General features: G+C 45.0%; 1 protein-coding gene across 2 annotated transcripts in view; it reads right to left on the reverse strand.

The window, feature by feature from the left end:
• ptprn2 (protein tyrosine phosphatase receptor type N2) overlaps window positions 1-21,993 on the reverse strand; it is a 1,029,555-nt gene that overhangs the window by 313,801 nt on the left and 693,761 nt on the right. For both annotated transcript variants that reach the window (XM_078537232.1, XM_078537231.1), the window contains exon 12: window positions 5,360-5,424. In XM_078537232.1, coding sequence (XP_078393358.1) covers window positions 5,360-5,424 — 65 coding nt within the window. The remainder of the gene's footprint in view (window positions 1-5,359; window positions 5,425-21,993) is intronic.

The following is a 21,993-nucleotide window of genomic DNA, read 5'->3' on the forward strand; positions in this document are numbered from 1 at the left end:
TGATTCTCAACCAGGCCACAGATTGAATAATGCGACCAAGTCTCTTATGAACTAAAACCTGCATTGCTATTCTCCATCATGTCCAGAACAACGTGCCCTGATTGAACAATTAGCTGCAAATCGCTCATCAGTACAAATGGAATGCACACCACATTCTCCTGCAAAAACAGAAAACGAAATTCCATTGGGCTGGTACAAACAAGCTGAACTACCTGGCTGATTTATTTGTGAATGGATTTAAGGCACAACAGGACACTAAACAGCATGATACTTAAACAATAGAACTGGGACTGGTCCTCAGGGAGTTCATATATCCCTTTTCCAGACAGTTACTACTTATAGCGCTTTCACCCTGAACTGCTCCCGTGGATGAAAGAATCAGAATTATAGCTTTATCTACTTGTAAGATGAGGCAAATATACCTGGATACAGTTTGCAAGTTTTAAAACTTGTAACCCAAATTGGGACTCCTTTCATGTGCAGTCATTTCTTTTGAAGTAAACGAACAAATGGAGATGTTAACAGACTTTATACCTCTGTTGATAATGGCTTTCTTTTTAATATTTTCCCCTTCATATTGATCACAAGAAATCTCAACTCCATCTGTCAAACTGCAAACACTATCATTTCAAATAAATCACTCCAAAATCTGACTGGCTTCCTGAACACAAAGCAATGTTTTATTATAAGTAGATTGATCTTCTACAATCGCAAGTTAGTGAAGAGAGTGCGTTTGTCTTGACCTTAGCTACTTCTTTTTAATAAAACACATCAAATAAAATCTGAAATTTCCCTTTTTTTTAATCACATTTGCTAATGGGTTTAACAGAAGCTTGAAAGAGTTGCTGGATGTAAAATAAATCTGATTTCAGGCAGGCTGTAAAGAATGATAAAGCCAGCGATATTTACAGCACAGAAGAACACCGTTCCAGCTACTGTTACAGTTCCTTTTTAGAAAAAGCTAACACAATTATCACAGCCCTACTCTCCCCCATAACCTTGTATCTTTCTTTGCTTCATATGTTCATCTAATTTTATCTTCAAAGATGCAACGATCTTTGCCTGAATCACTTCCTGTGGCAAGGCATTCTATGCTCCCTCTTTGTAAAGATATTTCTGCTAATGTCTCTCCTCAATCATTTAGTGACAACTCCAAATTATGACCCCTTGTTATCGACTCCCAGCCAAAAGAAATATTCAAAAGTCTTTATAGCATTAAATCTTTGTTTGGTCAAAACATTCTTCAGTAGAAATAGTCCAAATATTTCATATCTCTCTTCATAACTATGGTTTTCCAACCCCATCCTGTTGACTTAATAGCTAATACTTGGCTTTAATTTCCTACAATGGGCTTTCCAAATCTGCATACATTACAGTGGCCTAGCCAATGTTCTGGAAAAGTTTGTTATGACTTCTTCACACTTGCATTCTAAGTCCCAATTTTTTTTTTACTCATTCACAGGATGTGGGCATTGCTGGTCAGGCTAGCATTTATTGTCTATCCCTAATTGCCCTTGAGAAGGTGGTGGTGAGCTGCTTTCTTGAACTGCTGCCACTGTGAGAGAGAGCCAATCAAGTGGACTGCTTCGTCCTGGATAGTGTCGAGCTTCTTGAGTGTCGTTAGGGCTGCACTCATTCAGGCAAGTGGAGAGTGTTCCATCACAAGATGGGGAGATGGTGGAATAGTAGTAATGTCGTTGGACTAGTAATCCAGAGACCCAGGCTAATGCTCTGGTGAAATGGGTTCAGTTAACACATCTGGAACACAAAGCTAGCCTCAATGACGGTGACCATGAAATTATCATCAATCGTCATAAAAACCCATCTGGTTCACTAATGTCCATGAGGGAAGGAAATTTGCCACCCTTACGTGGTCTGGCCTACATGTGACTCCAGACCCACAGCAATGTGGTTGAATCTTAACTGCCCTCTGAAATGACCTAGCAAGGTCAGTTCAAGGGCAATTAGGGATGGGCAACAAATGATGGCCAAGCCAGTGATTTTCGCATCCCATGAAAGAATTTTAAAAAATCACACACCTGACTTGTGCCGTGTAGATGGTGGACAGGCTTTGGGAAGTAAGGAGGTGAGTTACTCGCCGCAGGATTCCTAGCCTCTGCGCTGCTCTTGTAGCCACCATATTTATTAAAACTTTACCTGTCTTCAACAGCACTTTCAGGTATGTATGAGGTATAAATTCGACACCATTGCATATGTTTTACATGCAGTGACCCATCCAGCAATGCAACAGGATTTGCAGGATGTTTGGGCCACTGCTAAATTCATCAGGGTGTCTTTTATGCAGGATTCCTGGAGGCTGCCGGAGAAACCAGTATGTAACTGTTTTATTTATTTATTCTTCCATGGGGTGTGGGCATCACTGCAGCATTTATTGCCCATTCCTAACTGCCCTTGAACTGAGTGGCTTGCTAGGCTGTTGCAGAGGGCAGTTAAGAGTCAACAACATTGTTATGGGTTTGTGTTCACGTGTAGGCCAGACCAGGTAAGGGTGGCAGATTCCCTTCCCTAAAGGGCCATTAGTAAACCAGATGGGTTCTAACAACAATCGATGAGAGTTATCATCGTCACGATTACTGAAACTTAAAAAAAACTTATTATGGGCCCAGGTGAAGCAGGAATGCTCCTCTTATTTGCATTTTAATACTGTAGGTTACCACATGCCTGCATTCACCAATCCACACAACCCCCTAACACCCACCCCTCCACCCCAGCCCCATCACCTCTCCAAACCTTGCTTGTCTCAGGTAATGGAGTTACCTACAGGCCAGCATGGCATCTGTGGTAGCCGAAATTTGAACGACCCAGGCTAGTAGGCTGGGTAGGGGATGCCCGATTGGCACCTACAGTTCACCGGACTGATTTCAGTGAGGCTGGAGGATAAGAGGGTCCTCACTCCTCTTTCCCTTCTAGCCCGCAATGTGCAGCACGAGAACCATTTCACAACCATTATCGAACTTAGGCCCTGATCTATTTGAAGCTGTAAGTCTCTTTGCATGGAAAAGAAGTTGGTAGAGGAGATTTTCTGCTGCTCCAGCCTGATAAATAGGACAGGGGTGTCTGTGAGCGTGGCAGGGAAAGGCTTCATTCTCATTCTGGATCCGATTGATGCCGTCTTGTAAGCAGGAATGCTTCTCTTATTTGCATTTTAATACTGTAGGTTGCCACATGCCTGCGTTCACCAATCTACACAATCCCCTAACATCCGCACCCCCCCTGCCCCAGCCCCACCACCTCTCCAACCCTTGCTTGTCTCAGAGACACTGGAGTTATCTACAGGCCAGCATGGCATCTGTGGCAGCCAAAATGTGAACGACCCAGACTAGTAGGCTGGCTGATTGGCTGGCTGCAGTGAAAATATCACAATCTTTTCCAGTCGCTGGCCCTTTTAATATGTATAGGAGCCCACTTTGAGAGACAATGGACAAAGAATGCACTGTGGAAACGTCGCCCGCTGTAGTTGGCAGCCAAAAGGGACAACAGAAAAACTAGTAAGTTTAAATTTTTTTCCCAGCATCTAGGAGAAGCAGGAGTGTTCCATAGGTTCCTTTTTCTTGTTTACATTGTTCTTTAGTTTGATCTTCATGCAGATGCAATGGGCCGCAGTTAGTGATCTTCAGCATATTGCACCGGACACAACATAGCCATTCAGAGATGACATAACGACACTCAAGCCTGTTACTGCAGGGACCATAAGTCACTGGATCCATACCTGTCACACGGTTACATCAAAAACATACAACTGATCTGTTGCATTTGTCTACCTAATGTTGATTAAACAGCGCTAGGAGGACCACTTAGGCTCAATCAAATGAATAACTTTTAGACTTGTGGCTTATGTGCTCAGAAGTGCTTTGCAGTTCACAAGTAGCCACTGTTGCTGTGTACTTGGGTTGGGAGGGGGGGAGAGTTAAACTGGTCCATGCCAGCAGCATGAAATAGGCTCATAGTGAATCACCAGCTGATTTTTCACTGTGCCAGTTTTTACTTTCCTTTGACTTGGAAAATATTGCCAAGATTTTACGTTTCAAACCAAGGACAGGGAGACTGGAATAGGAGCCTCCAAAAATGTTTGAGCTATCATTCTGTGAACCCCGGCGGGTAGAAGATCGGACGGGGTGAAACCTCGGCTGCCAATTCCCCATGAACCTGTTTCACAGTGTTGGCATACGCTAATCTGACCACCCTTGTAAGTTTAAGGTGGTGGAAAGCCTAAAGAAGTATTTCTGCTTAACTTATTTCCCTATGTTATTCGACATGCTGGGCTGAATTTTCCCAGCCCATTTCTGATTCCCACTATTATGGCCTATTGCCAGCAGCAGGTACCTCAGCGGTGTAGCCATCCACTAGGCAGCCAACTGAGCTACTTAACAGGCCAATTAAAAGCCACTTCCTGCCCCATGGGCATTTTTCCCACATCGGGAGGTCCCGCTGTTGGGTTGGAAAACCATCGTGTAAACCCTGATGGCTTCCCAGCAGGTTCCCATCTCCTCGATGGGCATTCCACAGCGGGGCCCTCTTAAGTGACAATGGCTGCCCCTGCACCCAACCGGCTGCCAGTGCATCATGACAACGCCATTCTGATCGATGGGGCCTTCCTGCCTGCCTGGCCCCAGATTCCCCAAAGATAATTGAAAGTCTTCCAGGGAATTTTGGCACTGAGGTACCCTCTCCCTGGTGATGCAACCTCAGCAACAGCCACTGCTAGTGATGGCGCTGCTGAGGCTGCCGAGCTGCCTGCCTTGATTGGCTAGGCCATCATTCTCAATTGGATGCTGACCCCAGTGGGCGGCCTATTAATTGGTTGCCGCTGGCAAAATACTGCCCCAGGGTCCCGCTGCTTGCAGGAATGGTGTCGGCTCCCACTTCCGGCCCCGCGCTGTCACTTGACCGTCAACGGAACTATTCAGCCCACTGGTGAGGTGAGACGATTTAGGGTGGGAGAAGGCCCTTGTGGAGCATAAACACCAGCCTGGACCAGCTGGGCAGAGTGCCTGCATCTTTGCTCTAAATTCTATGTAAGACACACAGTACATTTTGGGTCATTTTAGTAATAGCGCTACATAGTTTGCAATGATGCAAAACGAAGATCCGTTTACACTGGTGCAACCTGAGGCTAATGATCAATTCCTTAAGTTTAAACAGTTCTGTTTCAAAATGTATTCAGAATGACACCTGAGTTCTCTAATGCCACAGCTTGGAACCTGAAATGAACTGCACTTATGAAAATGCTACTGAAAACACAGCAAACATTCAACAGTCCTGTAATGTAGGATGGACGCATTAAAGATCATAACACAAGAGTACCCCCCTCCCCACTGAAAAAAAAATTTCAACTTACTTCTTTCATGCCAGTCTGCAAGATTTTTAATCCTGTTTCTTTTTCTAGATTTTCTTTGCTGATCGCTGCAATATAAAAAAACAAAAAGGAGATAAGTTCAAAATGGGGTGGGGTGTCCAGAGGAATGTACAATGGAAACTGTGGAGCACCTCCATCATTACAGGAAATGTGTGCAGCATCAAAGCATGGAAGGGAAAAAGCCAGCCATTGGGTATATCAGCTTGACAGATCTTCAGAAGGGGATGTTTTTGGAGCAAATACGTTCAGGAAATAATGCAATGAGTGCAATTTTAGAGGAAAAAAAAAATGTGGCTTGGTGTAATGGGATCCTGAAAAGTTGAAAACGCACATTATTTCTTGAAAATGAAACGTGAAAACAATGCACGTTAGTAGGGGTGTGCCCTGCTAGCACACGTTTCATGTTGAGCAAAGGTCACTAAAGTTTTAAAGTAGATGCTTTTTGCATTGATTGAAGCACATCTTTTTTAAGGGCCAAAACCAAAAGCAGAAGCAACTTGAGTCAGGATATATGAAATTAAAACAGAAAGTGCTGAAAAAACTCCGTGATCCTGTGAATAACTCAGCAGGTCTGGCAGCATCTGTGGAGAGAGAAACAGGGTTCATGTTTCAAGGGGAGGACGGTTCTCACGGCAGGGAGGAGAGGTGACCCATGGGGGTGGGCATCTTGATAGAGAGGGGGCAGGTGTTGGTGGGGAGTGGGGGGGTTAGTGGTGCCTGATGCCGCCCCTTCTGGCTCAAAGCCCGAGCAGGGTGTCCTGCTGGGTCCCCCTGACCTTTCCCTGGCAGCCACAAAATAGAGGCTAGGCAGGAAGCATCTCATATGTCATCACTTAAGGGCCTCAATTGGGGTGAGGGTGGGCGGGCTGCCCTAGGCCTTGCCTGTCCCATGTAAGATTGCGGATTTGATTGGGGGCAGATGGGAGGGCAGTGGCATGGTCACCCCAGGGAATTTAACAGTGCACCCTGCCTGCAAACCCACCGGTGGGGGACCATAGAATTCTGCCTGCGGTGTGCTAATTGATTCCTCCAAACGGGAACTGATGACTATCTAGTTAGTAGTGGAATGTCCCAGGGACAAGTATTAGAGTGAGTGTGCTTTCTATGCTGTTACCCTATCTGGGAAGTAGGACAGGGCTATCAAGCAAACATATCAGGATAGATAAATATTACGTGACCATTTGACATTTTTGACACTGAAACTGCATTGAGAAGCTTCAATCCTTTGTGGGGTAGCCACTATCATGATAATGAAGGAAAAAACACCAAATTGCTTCCAGAAACACTGGACTTTAAAAGTAAGACCTAAGTTTTCAAAAATGTACATAAGCCACTGGTTGGAATGCTGCAGCGAGACTCCCTAAGAGGTAATGGAACCACTCTGTTGCCAGACAAGGTACTTCTGAAGACATCCAGAAACTAATTGCTCCCTCCAGTACAGACAATGGGACATAATGGGAGATGAGTATCATCTCATCAAGGAATCCTGTGAGCAATGCCCAGACAGATTTGTGAATTCGCTTCCCATTTGGAATATACAAAGGGGTTAAAAGTGAGCTAAAAAGCTGCCCTGGTGTCATGAAAATATAATAATTTTCATAATATTGTGATTTATTCCAAAAGTAGGTTAATAGTGGGGTTTGAATTAGTTTCTCTGTGTGGATGTTTGTGTGGGGGATTTAACTGAATTAGAGACAGCAAGTCTGGGGTTTTTCAGTGTTCAAAAGGGAAACTAGGTTTGAAATGCTAAGTACATAAACATGATTTAAGTTTTAGAATGTGAGGTGTGAGGAACATTTGCATTTTTAGATAAACCAGAGCAGTGAATTTCAAAGAGATGGTAAGGTGTTACACCTAGCCATAAGAGGCTAAGCCAAACAATGTGTTTATTTTTCCCAACGATTACTGATAATATGAGTACTATGGAAGATTAATATTATGAGAAAAGTAAGGTTGCAAAGACATATTGGAACAATGGAATTTACGTTAAAAAGGGAGAAACATGTACAAAGGAGCTGAGGTTATGTGTAAGGGGAAGGTCTTCTAAGATCTAACATAAGTGTGGAAAGCCTCCAGCCTTTATGCATCAAGTTGCTGTCTACAGGAACCGTAGCTAAGAAAACTCACAGAGAATATCACTGTCCAGAAATATAGTGTGTGCTTTGCATCAGTCTGTTGAAATCTATTTTGTGTTACTGTTGCCTTAGCAGAGGTGTAACTGGAAGTCAGATTAATTAGGGGGTTTAGGAGTTATTATAGTAGTAATTTGTAGACCTATACATGTGCTTATGATCTTCTCTTCTACTAATAAATGTTTAATTTAGTTTTGTAAAAGAACCTCTAAGACTCAGTGGACTTATTACTACTCAATTCAAGGCAAGCATCTCAAAATCAAATAAAAATTGCAAAAACAGTTGTGCTAGCTGTTTCAAGTTTCCCTCTGAATTTGAGCAGTTCAGCATTTACCATCTGCTATGCCATAACACTGGTGTCTGTCTGTTGGTGGGTGTTCTGAGAGAGAGCAAGTGCTGGATGTTTGACTCAGAAGTAACAGCCACACACAGTGCCGCCACAAATCACCATTTTGCAGGTATCCCAATCTCGCTCCCTCTCTACTGAATTCAACACTAATAGAACCTCGAAACCGAGTATTCATCTATTGGAGACAACACTACTGGAACATCAAAACTGAGTATTCGTCTACTGGAGTCAATTCTATTGGAATTTCGATCGCAATAGCTGCAACGCTCAATCACTAACTCCCCATGAGTCAAGGACTGTTCCACATATCTTTCATTTAATATATATATATATTCCCTTACTTCAAGCTAAATTCTTTCTTTTAACCTGTATGATTGTATATGCAAGTGTTTTATCCTTTATAGCCTTTAGTGGTTAATAAACTTACTCTTACCTTTAACTCAAGAAAGTCTGATCAAATTGGCTCCTTCAACACCAGAACAATTGGGTCTGGAAAAAAAGTATCCGTGAAAGGGATCCTTTTTTGATTAAATTTTGTCGTGACCAAGAGAAGGCGTGGGGTGGGCTGAATAAAGACAGGGGGCCAGTTCATCCCTCCTCATCTAGGGCATAACAATTTGGAGGTGCCCCAGCCAAATGGTGACAAATTGAGGGATGTTGCCTGGATCAACAACTTTGGGGAACCTCACCTGGGGATGGGTAGTAACAAATTGTCTGGGATTTGAACAAATTGGAGGCTCAGAGCCTGGCATATATTTTCCCACAGACGAAACAAAACAAATTAAAGTGGGGAAGAAAATTGTCGTTTTGAAATTAATTTTTTAGAAACTGCAGAACAATTTTCTTGAGTCTATACTACTGAAGTGTTAAAATGTCCACTTTTGAGGCCAGTACCTTTCTAGCAGCACCAGAAGCAGTTACTTTTGAGGATCTAAAAGTTCTGTCCCTCAAACAGTTAAAAGACTTAGCGAGGCGTTTAGGATTAGAATTTCAGCCGAAAAGCTGAAATTTTAGACGGGATGGCCAATCGCCTACAGGTGGAAATTGAGGACGATGAAATGGATAGAATAGCAGGGGAGAGATTAAAAATGGAGAAATGGAAATTAGAATTTCAGGGGAGAGAGAAAAGGAAAGGGAATTTCAGGAAAGGGCACCAATGGAAGAGTGAGAATTTCAGGAGAGAGAAAAGAGAGAGGAAAGGGAGTTTCAACTAAGACAGCTTGAACTGAGGAGCAGGTATCCCGCTCGGTCCCTTGAAGACACCACTAGATCGGACTTAAGGATTGAGGCAATAGGTTTACTCATCTAATCCTTAAGTTTGATGAAGCAGAGGGTGGAAGCCTACTTTATGGGGAGAATTTTCTCCCCGTCGTGCGGGAGCAGGCATGGGCGGGCGCGCAGCTAATCGTTACCCGCGATCAGCTGTGCGCCACAATTTTATGTGGGTGGGCCAATTAAGGCGCTACTTATGCGGGCGGAGGGAGGAGGGAGGGAGGAGGGAGAGTTGGGGCCTGCACTCTTTCGCACGCAGAAATCTCCCTGAGGCATGGGGCCGCCTCAAGGAGATTAAGGAGAGTCATAAAAATGTGATAAATAAAAAAATAAAATTATTCAGGCATGTCCCCCCCATGTGACATTGTCACATGAGGTGGGACATGTTTATCACTTTACATGAAACATTTTATTACATTAATAAACCCTTCGTGAAACCTCATCCCGCCTGTGGATGAGATTCTATGAAAAACGCGAAGGCCGCCTGGGCTCTTCACCTGCCCGCCAACCTTAAGCTTGGACGAGCAGCCCTGACAAGTGCCTCAATTAGTTGATCAACGGCCTTAATAGGCCTTTGATAGTTCGGCGGGCGCACAGCCGACTCTGGTGTGCGCCCACCGCACTGAAGATTGGAATGACGCGGGGTGAAGTCGGGACTTGCGTGCCCGACATCACCACGCGTCATTTTACGCATTGGCGTGCGGGGGCCGAGGTGGGACAGGAAATTTAGGCCTATATCTTTCAAGTGGTTAGCACAGCACTTAAAGTGGCCAGTCCAACAATGGTCCCTATTACTGCAGAGTAAGCTTTCAGGGAAGGCTCATGGGGTTTACTCCCTCCTGCCTGAGGAAAGTGTCACTGACTGTGAGGCAGTAAAAAGGTCTATATTAAGTGCATACCAGTTAGTGGCAGAGTCGTACCGTCAGAAATTCTGTACCCTCAGGAAACGGCCTGACCAAACGTACCTGGAATTTGAACGGCTTAAGCAGCTTGCTTTTGACTAGTGGGTACGAGCACTTAAACCAGAAGCCACTTAAGAAAACCTCAGTGAAATAATTCTCCTTAGGGCGTTTAAAAACTCCCTGCCCTTTCCAATACGGAAACACCTAGAGGAGCTGGGAGCAACAGGGGCCAGGCAGGGAGCCACACTGGCCAACAATTATGAGTTGATCCACAAACCCTTGTTCCAGAAGAAACCCTTCCCTAGTCACCCCCAACCAACCAAGGTTAGAGCGGGGGAGAGTGATAGGAGACTGAGCACCCATGGGAGAGAGGAAAATTCTGGGGGCCCTCCTCAGGACAGAAAGGGTGGTGCTGAAATGAAAAGTGAAGCCAAGAAGCCTGTGTGTTTTAACTGCCGAAAAGTAGTCCGTGCCAACTGCTGGAGGCTACGGCAAAAACCAGTGGGGTTTATTGGGGTACACACACCCCGTGTAGAGAATAGGCTATGGCTCTGACTGGAGCTGCGAATCCCTGTAGAGGCACTCCTGAGAGTGCGGATAATGTTAAACTAATCCCTGAGGGTTACTGGGATTTTGTATCCAACAGAAGGGTGGCCACATTTCCCCAGGGTGAGGTGAGCAAGCCTATAATAATACTGAGGGATACAGGGGCCAGCCAGAATCTACTTCTGGGAAAAGGCATGACCTTCCCACCTTAGAGTGCCATAAGTGCCAAGGTGCTGGTAAAGGGGATTGAAGGAGGGTACATGCCCAGTCACCCATACTGGGTACATTTGGAGTGTGACCTTGTATCAGGGCCAGTGACCATGGGACTCGTCCCTAGTTTGCCTGTGGACGGGGTCGACCTGCCCCTCGGCAATGACCTGGCAGGATCAAAGGTAATAGCACCTCCAGTGGTCTCAAAGAAGTCCACTGAGGTCAAGGAGACCGAGCAGCTGCAGGAGAAAGTGCCTGGCATTTTCCCTGACTGTGTGGTAACCCGGTCTGTGATGCAACAAGCTCCAACAGAGGAAGCTGGAGTGGCACTGCAGGCAGATGACCCTCCGGTCTGCTTACTTGAAACCTTTTTTGGGAGTCTAGGAGACCCTAAGGAGGTGATAAATAAATCTTCCTTGGTGGCGGCCCAGCAAGCTGACCCACAGTTAAAAACATTAGCTCAGATTGCTCACAATGAGGCTGAAGTAGAATCCTAAATGCTACTAAATTAAAAATGACGTGCTGATGAGGAAATGGAGAACCCTCACAGACCTGCAATTGAGGAGTGGACAGTGATCCACCAGGTGGTAGTGCTGCTAAGGTACCATGGGGAAATCTTGTGGCTGGCTCACGAAATTCCGATGGCTGGGCATGTCGGGATATGCAAAACCCAAGTCCACATCAGCCAACATTTCTACTGGCTGCACCTCCACAGGGATGTAGTAAGGCTTTGCAGAACCTGCCACACGTGCCAGGTTGTGGGTAAACCCCAACCTGCATTACGACCGGCACCTATCATTCCCAAGCTGGCTTTTGGGGAACCATTCAGCAAGGTGTTAGTGGACTGTATGAGGCCCCAACTCAAAATAAAAGGTGGCCACAGGTATATCCTTACCATCATGGACGTGGCTACCCATTTCCCAGAGGCGGTTCCTCTGAGAACCATAACTGCCAGAACAGTGGTGAGGGAATTGACCCAATTCTTTATTAGGTATGGTCTATCCACCGAGATCCAGTCAGATCAGGGCTCAAATTTCATGTCCAAGATATTCCAGAAAGTCTTGGGTAACTTGGTGCGACCCAACTGAAGCCTTCAGCGTATCACCCACAGTCCTAGGGGCGCTAGGACGGTACCACCAAACCATAAAAACAATGATCAGGGCAAACTGCCACGAATACCCCCATGACTGGGATAAAGAACTAGGTTTCCTTCTGTTCACTACCAGGGACTCACCCAATGAGTCCACCAGGTTTACTCCAAATTAGTTTGCAGGCGCCAAGTGCAAGGGCCTCTGAAGCTAATCAAGGAGAGGTTTTTAGAGTAGAAGGAGGAGCTCTCAATGTTGGATTACGTAGCTGCATTCCAGGAGCAGCTCATGAGAGCCTGCGAGGAGGCCAAGAGCACTTGAAAATCTCCCAGGCGGTTATGAAGAAACAAGCCGACAGATATGCCAAGACCCGAACCTTACAGCCAGGAGACTATGGGCGGAAATGTCCCGGATTTGCACTCATTACAGTAGTGGGCGGGTAAAACAATGTTTGACCTGCTGGCCGCAAAGGCGGGTTTTCACATCGTATCACCCCAAACCCACTGCGTTAATAATGCATTCCCGGGGTACACGCCATTTCGATGGCGGGTGGGCTTCGAATCACCTGCCAAGCCATCACCTCGCTGCTTCATCACGCCAGACACCACATTTAAAGTACAGCCGCGCTCAGTGCTTCCAGCCCAGGATTGCAGCAAAGAAGGCATGGCCCCGAAAGACAAGACAACTGCAGCCCTCGAGCGCCTTTTGGATGCCGTGGAGGCCCGCTGTGACGTCCTCTACCATCGCTCTGGCCTCAGGAGGGGCAGCAACATTACCACTCCAGCTTGGTAGGTGATGGCAGTGGTGATCAGTGCCAATGCTGCACAGAAGATGTTGACCATTCAACACAGATAGAGGATGAATGATCTCACCTGTACAGTCAGGGTATGGTAACCAGCTCAGCACTCACAAGCCCATCACACATTCACCGGCATCTGACTCACTGCCAGCTCAAGGGATATCACCACCCATTCTCACACAAACCCTCACATGTCCATCGGGCCTCATCCCCTCTGGAGACTGCCTCCTCAGCCCTCACCAATTTGAGGCCACTTACACAGATCAACATGTGCCCACACACACACACCCTGGGATACCCCCCTTCCTCAGTACAGCCCTCATCCTGCAGCCTCTTCCCTTGGTTGAGCCCACTTCACCCCCTTCGCCAAGCAAGCTCTTGCCCTGCAAGGCATTGAAAAGCCACCCACATATGGCTAATCTGGTAGGTAGGGACCAGCTCGTGAGCCCCGCTAAAAGTGATGTGGTGCTGCCTGCGAAGCCTGGTGCTGATGACTGTGAGTGCTGACCGAAGCAAAGTAGGCAAACAAACCTTGAAGTCTGGAGCGAAGTGCAGCAATGGGGATGACTTGGAGGGAGACATGGGTGAGGCCCGCATTGAACCCCCTACTACCAGGCTAACTAATACAGAAATATTAGCCAACTTAGGCTCCTTGTTCTCCCACCCAGGTTCAGAACAGCGAGCAGACCTGGACAGGCTGCTCACTGCATTTAAAGGCTTGTGCCAGGCTGTACCTCCCTAGCCTTACATGATGTGAATGTGGGAGAGGCCCCTCCCAAAAGGCTACATCCTTACCGTCTAGGCCCAGAGAAGCTGGCCCAGATCCGGGAGGAAATTAACTACAGGCTGGAGCACCAACTAACAGAGCCTAGCAACAGGAGCTGGAGCTCCCCAGTTGTGATTGTTCCCAAGCCGGACGGCTCCACAAGGTTCTGCGTTGGCTGCTGAAAAGTTAATGCAGTGACCTGAGCTGGCTCCTACCCGATACCCTGGCTGGAAGACTGCATAGATAGGGTAGGTAAAGCAGCCTGTATCACGAAGATAGATTTACTCAGGGGATACTGACAGGTTCCCTTGATGGCCCGCGCGAAGGAAATCTCCACCTTTGTAACCCCAGGTGGGTTATACCAGTGTCGGGTTTTGTCCTTTGGTCTCCAAAATGCCCCAGCTACCTTCCGAAGGTTTATGAAGCAGGTAGTGGCTGGCTTGTCCAATTGCATCATGTACCTGGACAACCCCCTTGTGTACAGCAACACCTGGGAAAACAACGTAGAGCAACTGGAAGCCCTCTTCCCGAGAGTAGTCAGCTGACCTAGTGGTCAATCTCGCAAAGAGCAAGTTCGCTAAGGCTAAAGTGAACTATCTAGGACATGTAGTCGTACAAGGACAGATACTGCCCAGGGTTGCCAAGGTGCAAACCACAGCCCAGTCCCCGATTTCCACCACGAAACAGGAAATCATGAGGTTCTTGGGGATGTGTGAGTTCTGCCGCAAATTTTTTAAAAATTCATTCATGGGATGTGGGCTTCACTGGCTGGGCCAGCATTTATTGCCCATCCCAAATTGCCCTCGAGAAGATGGTGGTGAGCTGCCTTCTAGAACCACTGCATTCCATGTGGTGTAGGTACACTCACAGTGCTGTTAGGAAGGAAGTTCCAGGATTTTGACCCAGCAACAGTGAAGGAAGGGCAATATGGTTCCAAGTCAGGATGGTGAGTGACTTGGAGGGGAACTTCCAGGTGGTGGTGTTCCCATGTATCTGCTGTCCTTGTCCTTCTAGATGTAGTGGTCGTGGGTTTGGAAGGTGCTGTCGAAGGAGCCTTGGTGAATTCCTGCAGTGCATCTTGTAGATGGTACACACTGATGCTACTGTGCGTCAGTGGTGGAGGGAGTGAATGTTTGTGGATGTGTTGCCAATCAAGTAGGCTGCTTTGTCCTGGATGGCATCAAGCTTCTTGAGTGTTGTTGGAGCTGCACTCATCCAGGCAAGTGGGGAGTATTCCATCACAGTCCTGACTTGTGCCTTGTAGATGGTGACAGGCTTTGGGGAATTAGGAGGTGGGTTACTCATTACATGATTCCTAGCTTCTGACCTGCTCTTGTAGCCACAGTATTTATTTGGCTAGTCCAGTTCAGCTTCTGGTCAATGGTAACCCCCAGGATGTTGATAGTGGAGAATTCAGTGATGGTAATGCCATTGAACATCAGGGGGTGATCTCTCTTGTTGGAGATGGTCATTGCGCCTTCTGTGGCGCAAATGTTACTTGCCACTTGTCAGCCCAATCCTGGATATTGTCCAGGTCTTGCTGCATTTGGACATGGGCTGCCTCAGTATCTGAGGAGTCACAAATGGTGCTGAACATTGTGCAATCATGAGCGAACATCCCCACTCCTGACCTTATGATGGAAGGAAGGTCATTGATGAAGCAGCTGAAGGCGGTTGGGCTGAGGACACTATCCTGGGGAACTCCTGCAGTGATGTCCTGGAACTGAGATGACTGACCTCCAACAACCACAATCATCTTCCTTTGTGCTAGGTATGACTTCAACCAGTGGAGAGTTTTCTCTTTGATTCCCAATGTCTCCAGTTTTGCTAGGTTTCCTTGATGCCACATTCAATCAAATGTGGCCTTGATGTCAAGGGCAGTCACTCTCACCTCACCCTGGGAGTTCAGCTCTTTTGTCCATGTTTGAACCAAGACTGTAATGAGGTCAGGAGCTGAGTGGCCCTGGCAGAACCCAAGCTGGACGTCAGTGAGCAGCTTATTGCAAAACAAGTGCCGCTCGATAGCACTGTTGATGACCCCTTCCATTACTTTACTGATGATCGAAAGTAGACTGATGAGGCAGTAATTGGCTGGGTTGGATTTGTCCTTTTGTGTACAGGACATGCCTGCGCAATTTTCCATATAGTCGGGTAGATGCCAGTGTTGTAGCTGTACTGGAACAGCTTGGCAAGTTCTGTAACACGTCTTCTGCACTATTGCAGGAATATTGTCAGGGCCTGTAGCCTTTGCAGTATCCAGTGCCTTCAGCCATTTCTTGACATCACGTGGAGTGAATTGAATTGGCTGAAGACTGGCATCTGTGATGCTGGGGGCTTCTGAAGGAGGCCGAGATGGATCATCCACTCGGCACTTCTGGCTGAAGATTGTAGCAAATGGTTGTGCCTTGTCTTTTGCATTGCTGTGCTGGGCTCCTCCATCATTGAGGATGGGGATATTTGTGGAGCCTCCTCCTCCAGTGAGTTATTTAATTGTCCACCACCATTCACGACTGGATGTGGCAGGACTGCAGAGCACAGTAGCCTCTTCGCTGACAGAAAAAAGCAAAAGTAGTATGGACCGAGAAATGCCAGACGGCTTTCGAAAAGCTGAAGACTATTTTAATAGGCGAGCCCGTGCTTGCAGCCTGAACTTTAATTAGGCATTTAAAGTAGTCATTGTGCGAGTGACTTTGGGGTAGGGGCTGTTCTCCTACAGGACGAAGAATCCAGAATAGAGAGACCAATCAGGTACTTCGCTGAAAAGCTCAACAAGCATCAGAAACGGTACTCCACAGTAGAGAAGGAGACCCTCGGTTTATTGCTGGCCCTCAGACACTTTGAGATATATATCCGAAATGGGTATAGAGAGACCACAGTATATGCCGACCATAATCCGTGGAAAAGTGGAACTTTGGTGGAAAAGTTTAAGATCCAGAATGCCAGGTTATTCCATTGGAGTCTGTTCCTCCAGCTGTACCACTTTAAAAAATCACCCACATTCCTGGGAAATCAAATGTGATTGCGGATGCACTGTTCAGAACTTAAAAGAGGCTAGTTAGAACCCGAAAAGATAAATTGACCATTGCTAAAAGAATGAATGTCTGTATGAGAGTGTTCTGTTGTTTATAAGTTTTTTCCCTTTTTTGTAATTAAATGAAAATGAATCTCATTTCATTCCAGGGAGGAGGGGAAATGTCATGATATTGAAGGAAAAAACACCGAATTGCGTCCAGAAACATTGGACTTTAAAAATAAGATCTGAGTTTTTAAAAAAAATCCATACAAGCCATTGGTTGGAATGCTGCAAGATGACTCCCTAAGAGCTAATGGCACCCCACTCTGTTGACAGACAAGGTACTTCTGAAGACATCCAGATACTAATTGCTCCCTCCGGTAGAGACAATGGGACATAATGGGAGATGACTATCATCTCATCAAGAAATCCTGTGAGCAATGCTGGACAGATTTGTGAATTCGATACCCACTCGGAATATACAAAGAAGGGGTTAAAAGCGAGCTGAAAAGCTGTCCTGGTGTCTGTCTGTTGGTAGGTGTTCTGAGACAGAGCAAGTGCTGAAAGTTTGACTCAGAAGTAACAGTCACACACAGTTCCCCCGCAAATCACCATTTTACAGGTATCCCGATCTCTCTCCCTCTCTACCGAATTCAACACTACTGGAAACAACTATTCATCTACTGGAGTCAGTTCTACTGGAATCTCGAATCGCAACACTCAATCACCTACTCCCCACGAGTCAAGGGCTGTTCTGTATACCTTTTATATTTTATATACAGATATATATATTCACTTACTTAAAGCTAAATTCTTACTTTTAATCTGTATGACTGCTTTTGCATGTGTTTTATCCTTTCTTGCCTCTGGTAGTTAATAAACTTACTCTTTAACTTAAGAAAGTCTGATCAAATTGGCTCCTTCAAAACCAGAACAATTGGGTCGGGGAAAAAGGTATCTGCAAAAGGGATCTTGTTGTGATGAACAGAAGGTTGGTGGGGGGGCGGGGGGGGGGGGCTGCTGAATAAAGACAGGGGGCCAGTTCACCCCTCATCACTTGGGGCAGAACAAATTGGGGGCATCCCAGCCAAACGGTAAGAAATTGAGGGGTCTCATCTGGATCAACAACTTTGGGGAACCTCACGTGGGGGTGGGTCGTAACACCACAGAAATGCTAGAAAACACTTTCCTCCTATATTTCATACCCAAAAAAATCCTGAAATTTCACTGAATCCTGAATATAAGGCAGCACAGTAATTTGCTTGAGGAAAGAGGGATTTAAATCACACCTTGCGTCATTTATTAACTTCTTTCTGTGTACATAAAACTGTGCTAACAAATCACACGCAATAAGTAAAACAGACATTTTCTAAACTCAATACATTTTACCGCTTGTAATTAAAATGGAAATTGTTATCTGAAATATATATTAAGCCTGGTCTGTTAATTAATCATGCAACACTTTCAAAACAGACAATTAGAGAGGCAAGGAATAGAAACATGAAGAATAGCAAATGGAAACAGTATGTTACTAAACCTTTAACCAAATTATTGTGTGTGAATCTTTCTTGAATGCTCCCATGTGAAAAAAGAAGTCTTTTAAAAAAATAAAATTCCGCAGATGAAGGATATGCAAATAGGCTGGAAGAGCTGAACCCTATAATGTTCTCAAAATTCTGCAAAGGCCTATTTAATTAGTATTTTAATTTATCAAAATTATTCTTTGCACTTGACAATTTATGCAGTATTCTATGTAATTAAGCATGCAGCTTCAGAGGAATAATCTTGCCAGTGCTGCTAATATCAGTTATTCTACCCTGAAAGGAACTGTGTATGTCTCAACTCTGATCTAGATTACAATAAGGAGAAATTAATGGCTTTTTTTTTCTTTATCAAAGCGCATGCTGGGAGTTCCGCAGATTATACCATTCTACTGTAGAGCAGCCTGGTAATTAGCCAAGAAGGGTACGCATTTTCAGCCCTGTGTATATGCCTATTAGCAGCTTGTCAATATTAGTTCCCAGCTTAAAAAAAAAACACACTGCTTGTTTCTAAACGCTTGATCTGAATGTGTAGCTTGCAGTATCGTTGATGACAGCATGGTAAATGCTGGTGTCAAGACCAATTTTAAAACCATTTTTCAAATTATTTTAATTAGATTTTTTTTCATTCTCACTTGCATTAATTTAATTTCTGATATCAACATTTTAGTTTTCAATCTGTTCGCTTGAATTTTCTTACCGTGCGCTGTGCGGCCTGAAGTCATTTCACCAGGGATGTGATACTGAAGCTGCACATGAACTGTATGGGGTCTGGTACAATTAGAGCTGGGAGAGGGTTGGACACACTATTGGTATTCCTGGGGTAATAATGGCAAGTTTAGCCATTGTGTTTCGTCGTAGTGAATTATAAAAAATATTCCTTTTCTATAAAAATGATTTATCTCTGAGGCAGTTTTTTCCTCACTGTGGGATAGATGATGCAAGTTTTAAAATGAAGCTGTTTTAAGTCAGACTGAAGCTGTGAGCTGTAATCACAAAACAAGGATACAAACATCCAGCCAAAAGCAGTTGACACTAAGGCAATTAACCGTTGAAATAAATCACTACAAGTAATGGGTTAATAAGACATTACAAGGACTGAGGTTCATTCCTAGAGGGATAGAACAGAATAAAGGAGAAGATATGTTAAGGTTGCAAAGAACCTTGGTTAGACCAGACTTGGAGTACTGTGCAAAATTCTGGTCCCCATATTTTAAAAAGGATATAGAGGCACTGGAGAAGATACAAAAGAGATTTACAAGGATGATGCCAGAACGGAGAATATAATTATCTGGAAAGATTGAACAGGCTGTGGCTCTTTTCGCTAGAAAATAAAAGGCTGAGAACGGAGCTGAGCATAGGGAAGAAGGAAGATGAATCATGATGTAAACGAGACCAAAACTATGGCCATAAACATTAGACAGTCACAAATAAATTTAATAGAGAATTAAGGAGAAACCAATTTACCCAGGCAGTAGCTAGAATGTGGAACCCGCTACCATAAGGAGTAGTTGTGGTGAATGACATTAATGCATTTAATGGGAAGCTAGACAAACACATGACGGAGAAAGGAATAGAGGTTATGCTGATAAGGTTCAATGAAGAGGGGTGTGAAGAGGCATTTGTAGAGCATGAACACCAACATGGTCCATTTGGACTGAATGGACAGTTTCTGTACTCTACGCTCTATGTAATTTTATGTAAAAGAAGGGGTTTAAATAACTGATTTGAAATTCCACTGGAATGTTAGGGTGCAGTTACAGGCCGAGAGGATCAAACATTCCACAGATCATGATGATTCTCTGCTTTGGAGCAGGTGAGGGAGGTGATCTCTGTCAAGGTCAACAGGGATTGAGGAAAGAAAGAAGAAGGGAGGGTGGACAGGAGGGAGGGAATGATGGATAGAGAGGGCGTCTTTATATAATGCCTTGTTATATTTCTCAGAAACATCTCAAATGTGATCCATAAAATGAATTATTTTGAAGTCCAGTCAATGTGGTCATGAAGGCAAGCTAGTGCACAGCAAGATCCCATAATCAACACGAATAACAGGATATTCTGTTTTTTGGTTGAATAGATTGAGGGAGGAATTTTGGAAAAAAGTTGGGGAGACCTCGCTAGGCAACTTCAAATGAAGGCCACGAAATCTTTTACATCCACCTAAACCACTTTAACAGGTTGATGGGGTCTCAATTCAACGTCTCAACCAGAAGAATGTTTTGCAGATTTGCTTGCAACCTTTGGGGATCAGCAGGGTTGACAACTCTAACTGGATGTTTTATCTTCAAGGTTTCACCACATGACCTCCCACGCTTCTGTCATTGCTCTTCTGACACATCCACCCTCATGGCCCATAACCAATTAGAAAGCAAAAAGACTTTTTGCCACCCAATTGGATATCAGCTTCCACACACCCAACTCCCCATCTACAATATTTGTGTAACTAATTGACAAAAATGTTCACAGAAAATGACTGAAAATCATTTTTCATAATGCCCCTCTGAATTTTTTCCTGGGCTGTTCACAAGTGTATCCGGGTGATTACTCTTTAATTCCTGGAGACTCCAGGACAATCCTGGAAGGTTACCTGGCTTACATAGGAATCAGGGATTTTTTTTACTGAAAATTTTCTTTCAGGAGGTTCAATGGAAAAGACCGAGAGTCTATGCCCGAGTAGATTTTACATAGTCTGTGGAATGAGGCCTGTGATGTCAATGAAAGAGCATTTCACAGGTGGGGGAACTCTGCTTTGCTCATTACTTGTATCCAAATTGTAAATGCCTTCTTCATATTCACAGAGAAATAAACTTTTAAAATATGATACTATCAAGAAAATTCTCTGTAAAGTTACTGGGACTAAATCCGAAAGCCCCTGAGAACAGGCGCGGGGATCGCACTGTGGGATTAACCAATGCCTGCTGTTTCCAATGCAGGCATCATGCCAACTTTGTGCAGCCTGCTAGTTAACATGATTTCAGCATGCAGACAATGCTCACAGTGTTGTTGAATGGCAGCATGCCTCAGCACATTTAGTACAATTTCATGATACGCATGATTCTAACGTGTATGTGAGTTGTGTACTGGAGTCATCAGCCATATGGTCACCCTTGCCACCCAGTCGATAACCTCCATAGGTTTGTCATGGCGGCTCAGATACAGATCTCGCTGCCGGCTACCACAGAATGAAGACATCTTGACTGCTACCAAGATACCAGGCATTGACCTTTAAGATGCGCTGAGTATATTCGCAAACCAGCTGAATATTTTGGGTGTGGAACCCTCTCAGTTGCGGCACATCTCAGCTTTGACAAGTACCACCTGCCAAGTTAAGTTTATGCACTCAATAGCAAATTGCAGTATGGGGAAGCCTGCAATTCTTGCAAAGCTGTGTGCTTGGTCTGCCTGCAGCTGCCTGGCAAGAGGGAATAAAATATAGTCAGTTCTCTTTGAAAAGAGAGCATCAGTGACCTCCCTTACAAAACTGTGTGCAGCAAATTGTGAGATGTTGCAAATATCTCCAGTTCTAGCCTGGAAAGAGCCAGCAGCATAAAACTTCACTTGATGACGTCACAGCCACTGGCAATGTGGTCCTCACCCCGTCCTGAACTTGAAGTTGTGGCAGCAGGTGGCATATTACAATATTCTTGCCCTTACTTAATGCAGACATCTTGCACATTGTTCCTTGCTGAGGTTCAGGTAGGAGAATTGCTCCCTGAACACCCTTGTCGAGTATGGCTGAAGTATCCTGTTGAAAGTCCTTCCTCTCCTTCACCTCCTCCTCCCTTTTCTAGCAGTTCACCCTGCTCTGTGCCATCTGTGAAAGCAAATGGCTTGAGCAGAGGACTTGAAGTCAGGACGAAGTCCTTCAGAACCTGCCTCATCACTCTGAAGAACTCAAGAAAACAACCATAACAAGAGCCAGCAGAAATCAACTAGCAACTAACCTGCAAGTAATTGATGATCCCTTTAAATAGCACTGGTTGAGGGGAATTCTCCCT

The sequence above is a fragment of the Cetorhinus maximus genome, chromosome 3 (genome assembly GCF_964194155.1).
Source record: "Cetorhinus maximus chromosome 3, sCetMax3.hap1.1, whole genome shotgun sequence".
Classification (NCBI taxonomy): Eukaryota; Metazoa; Chordata; class Chondrichthyes; order Lamniformes; family Cetorhinidae; genus Cetorhinus; species Cetorhinus maximus.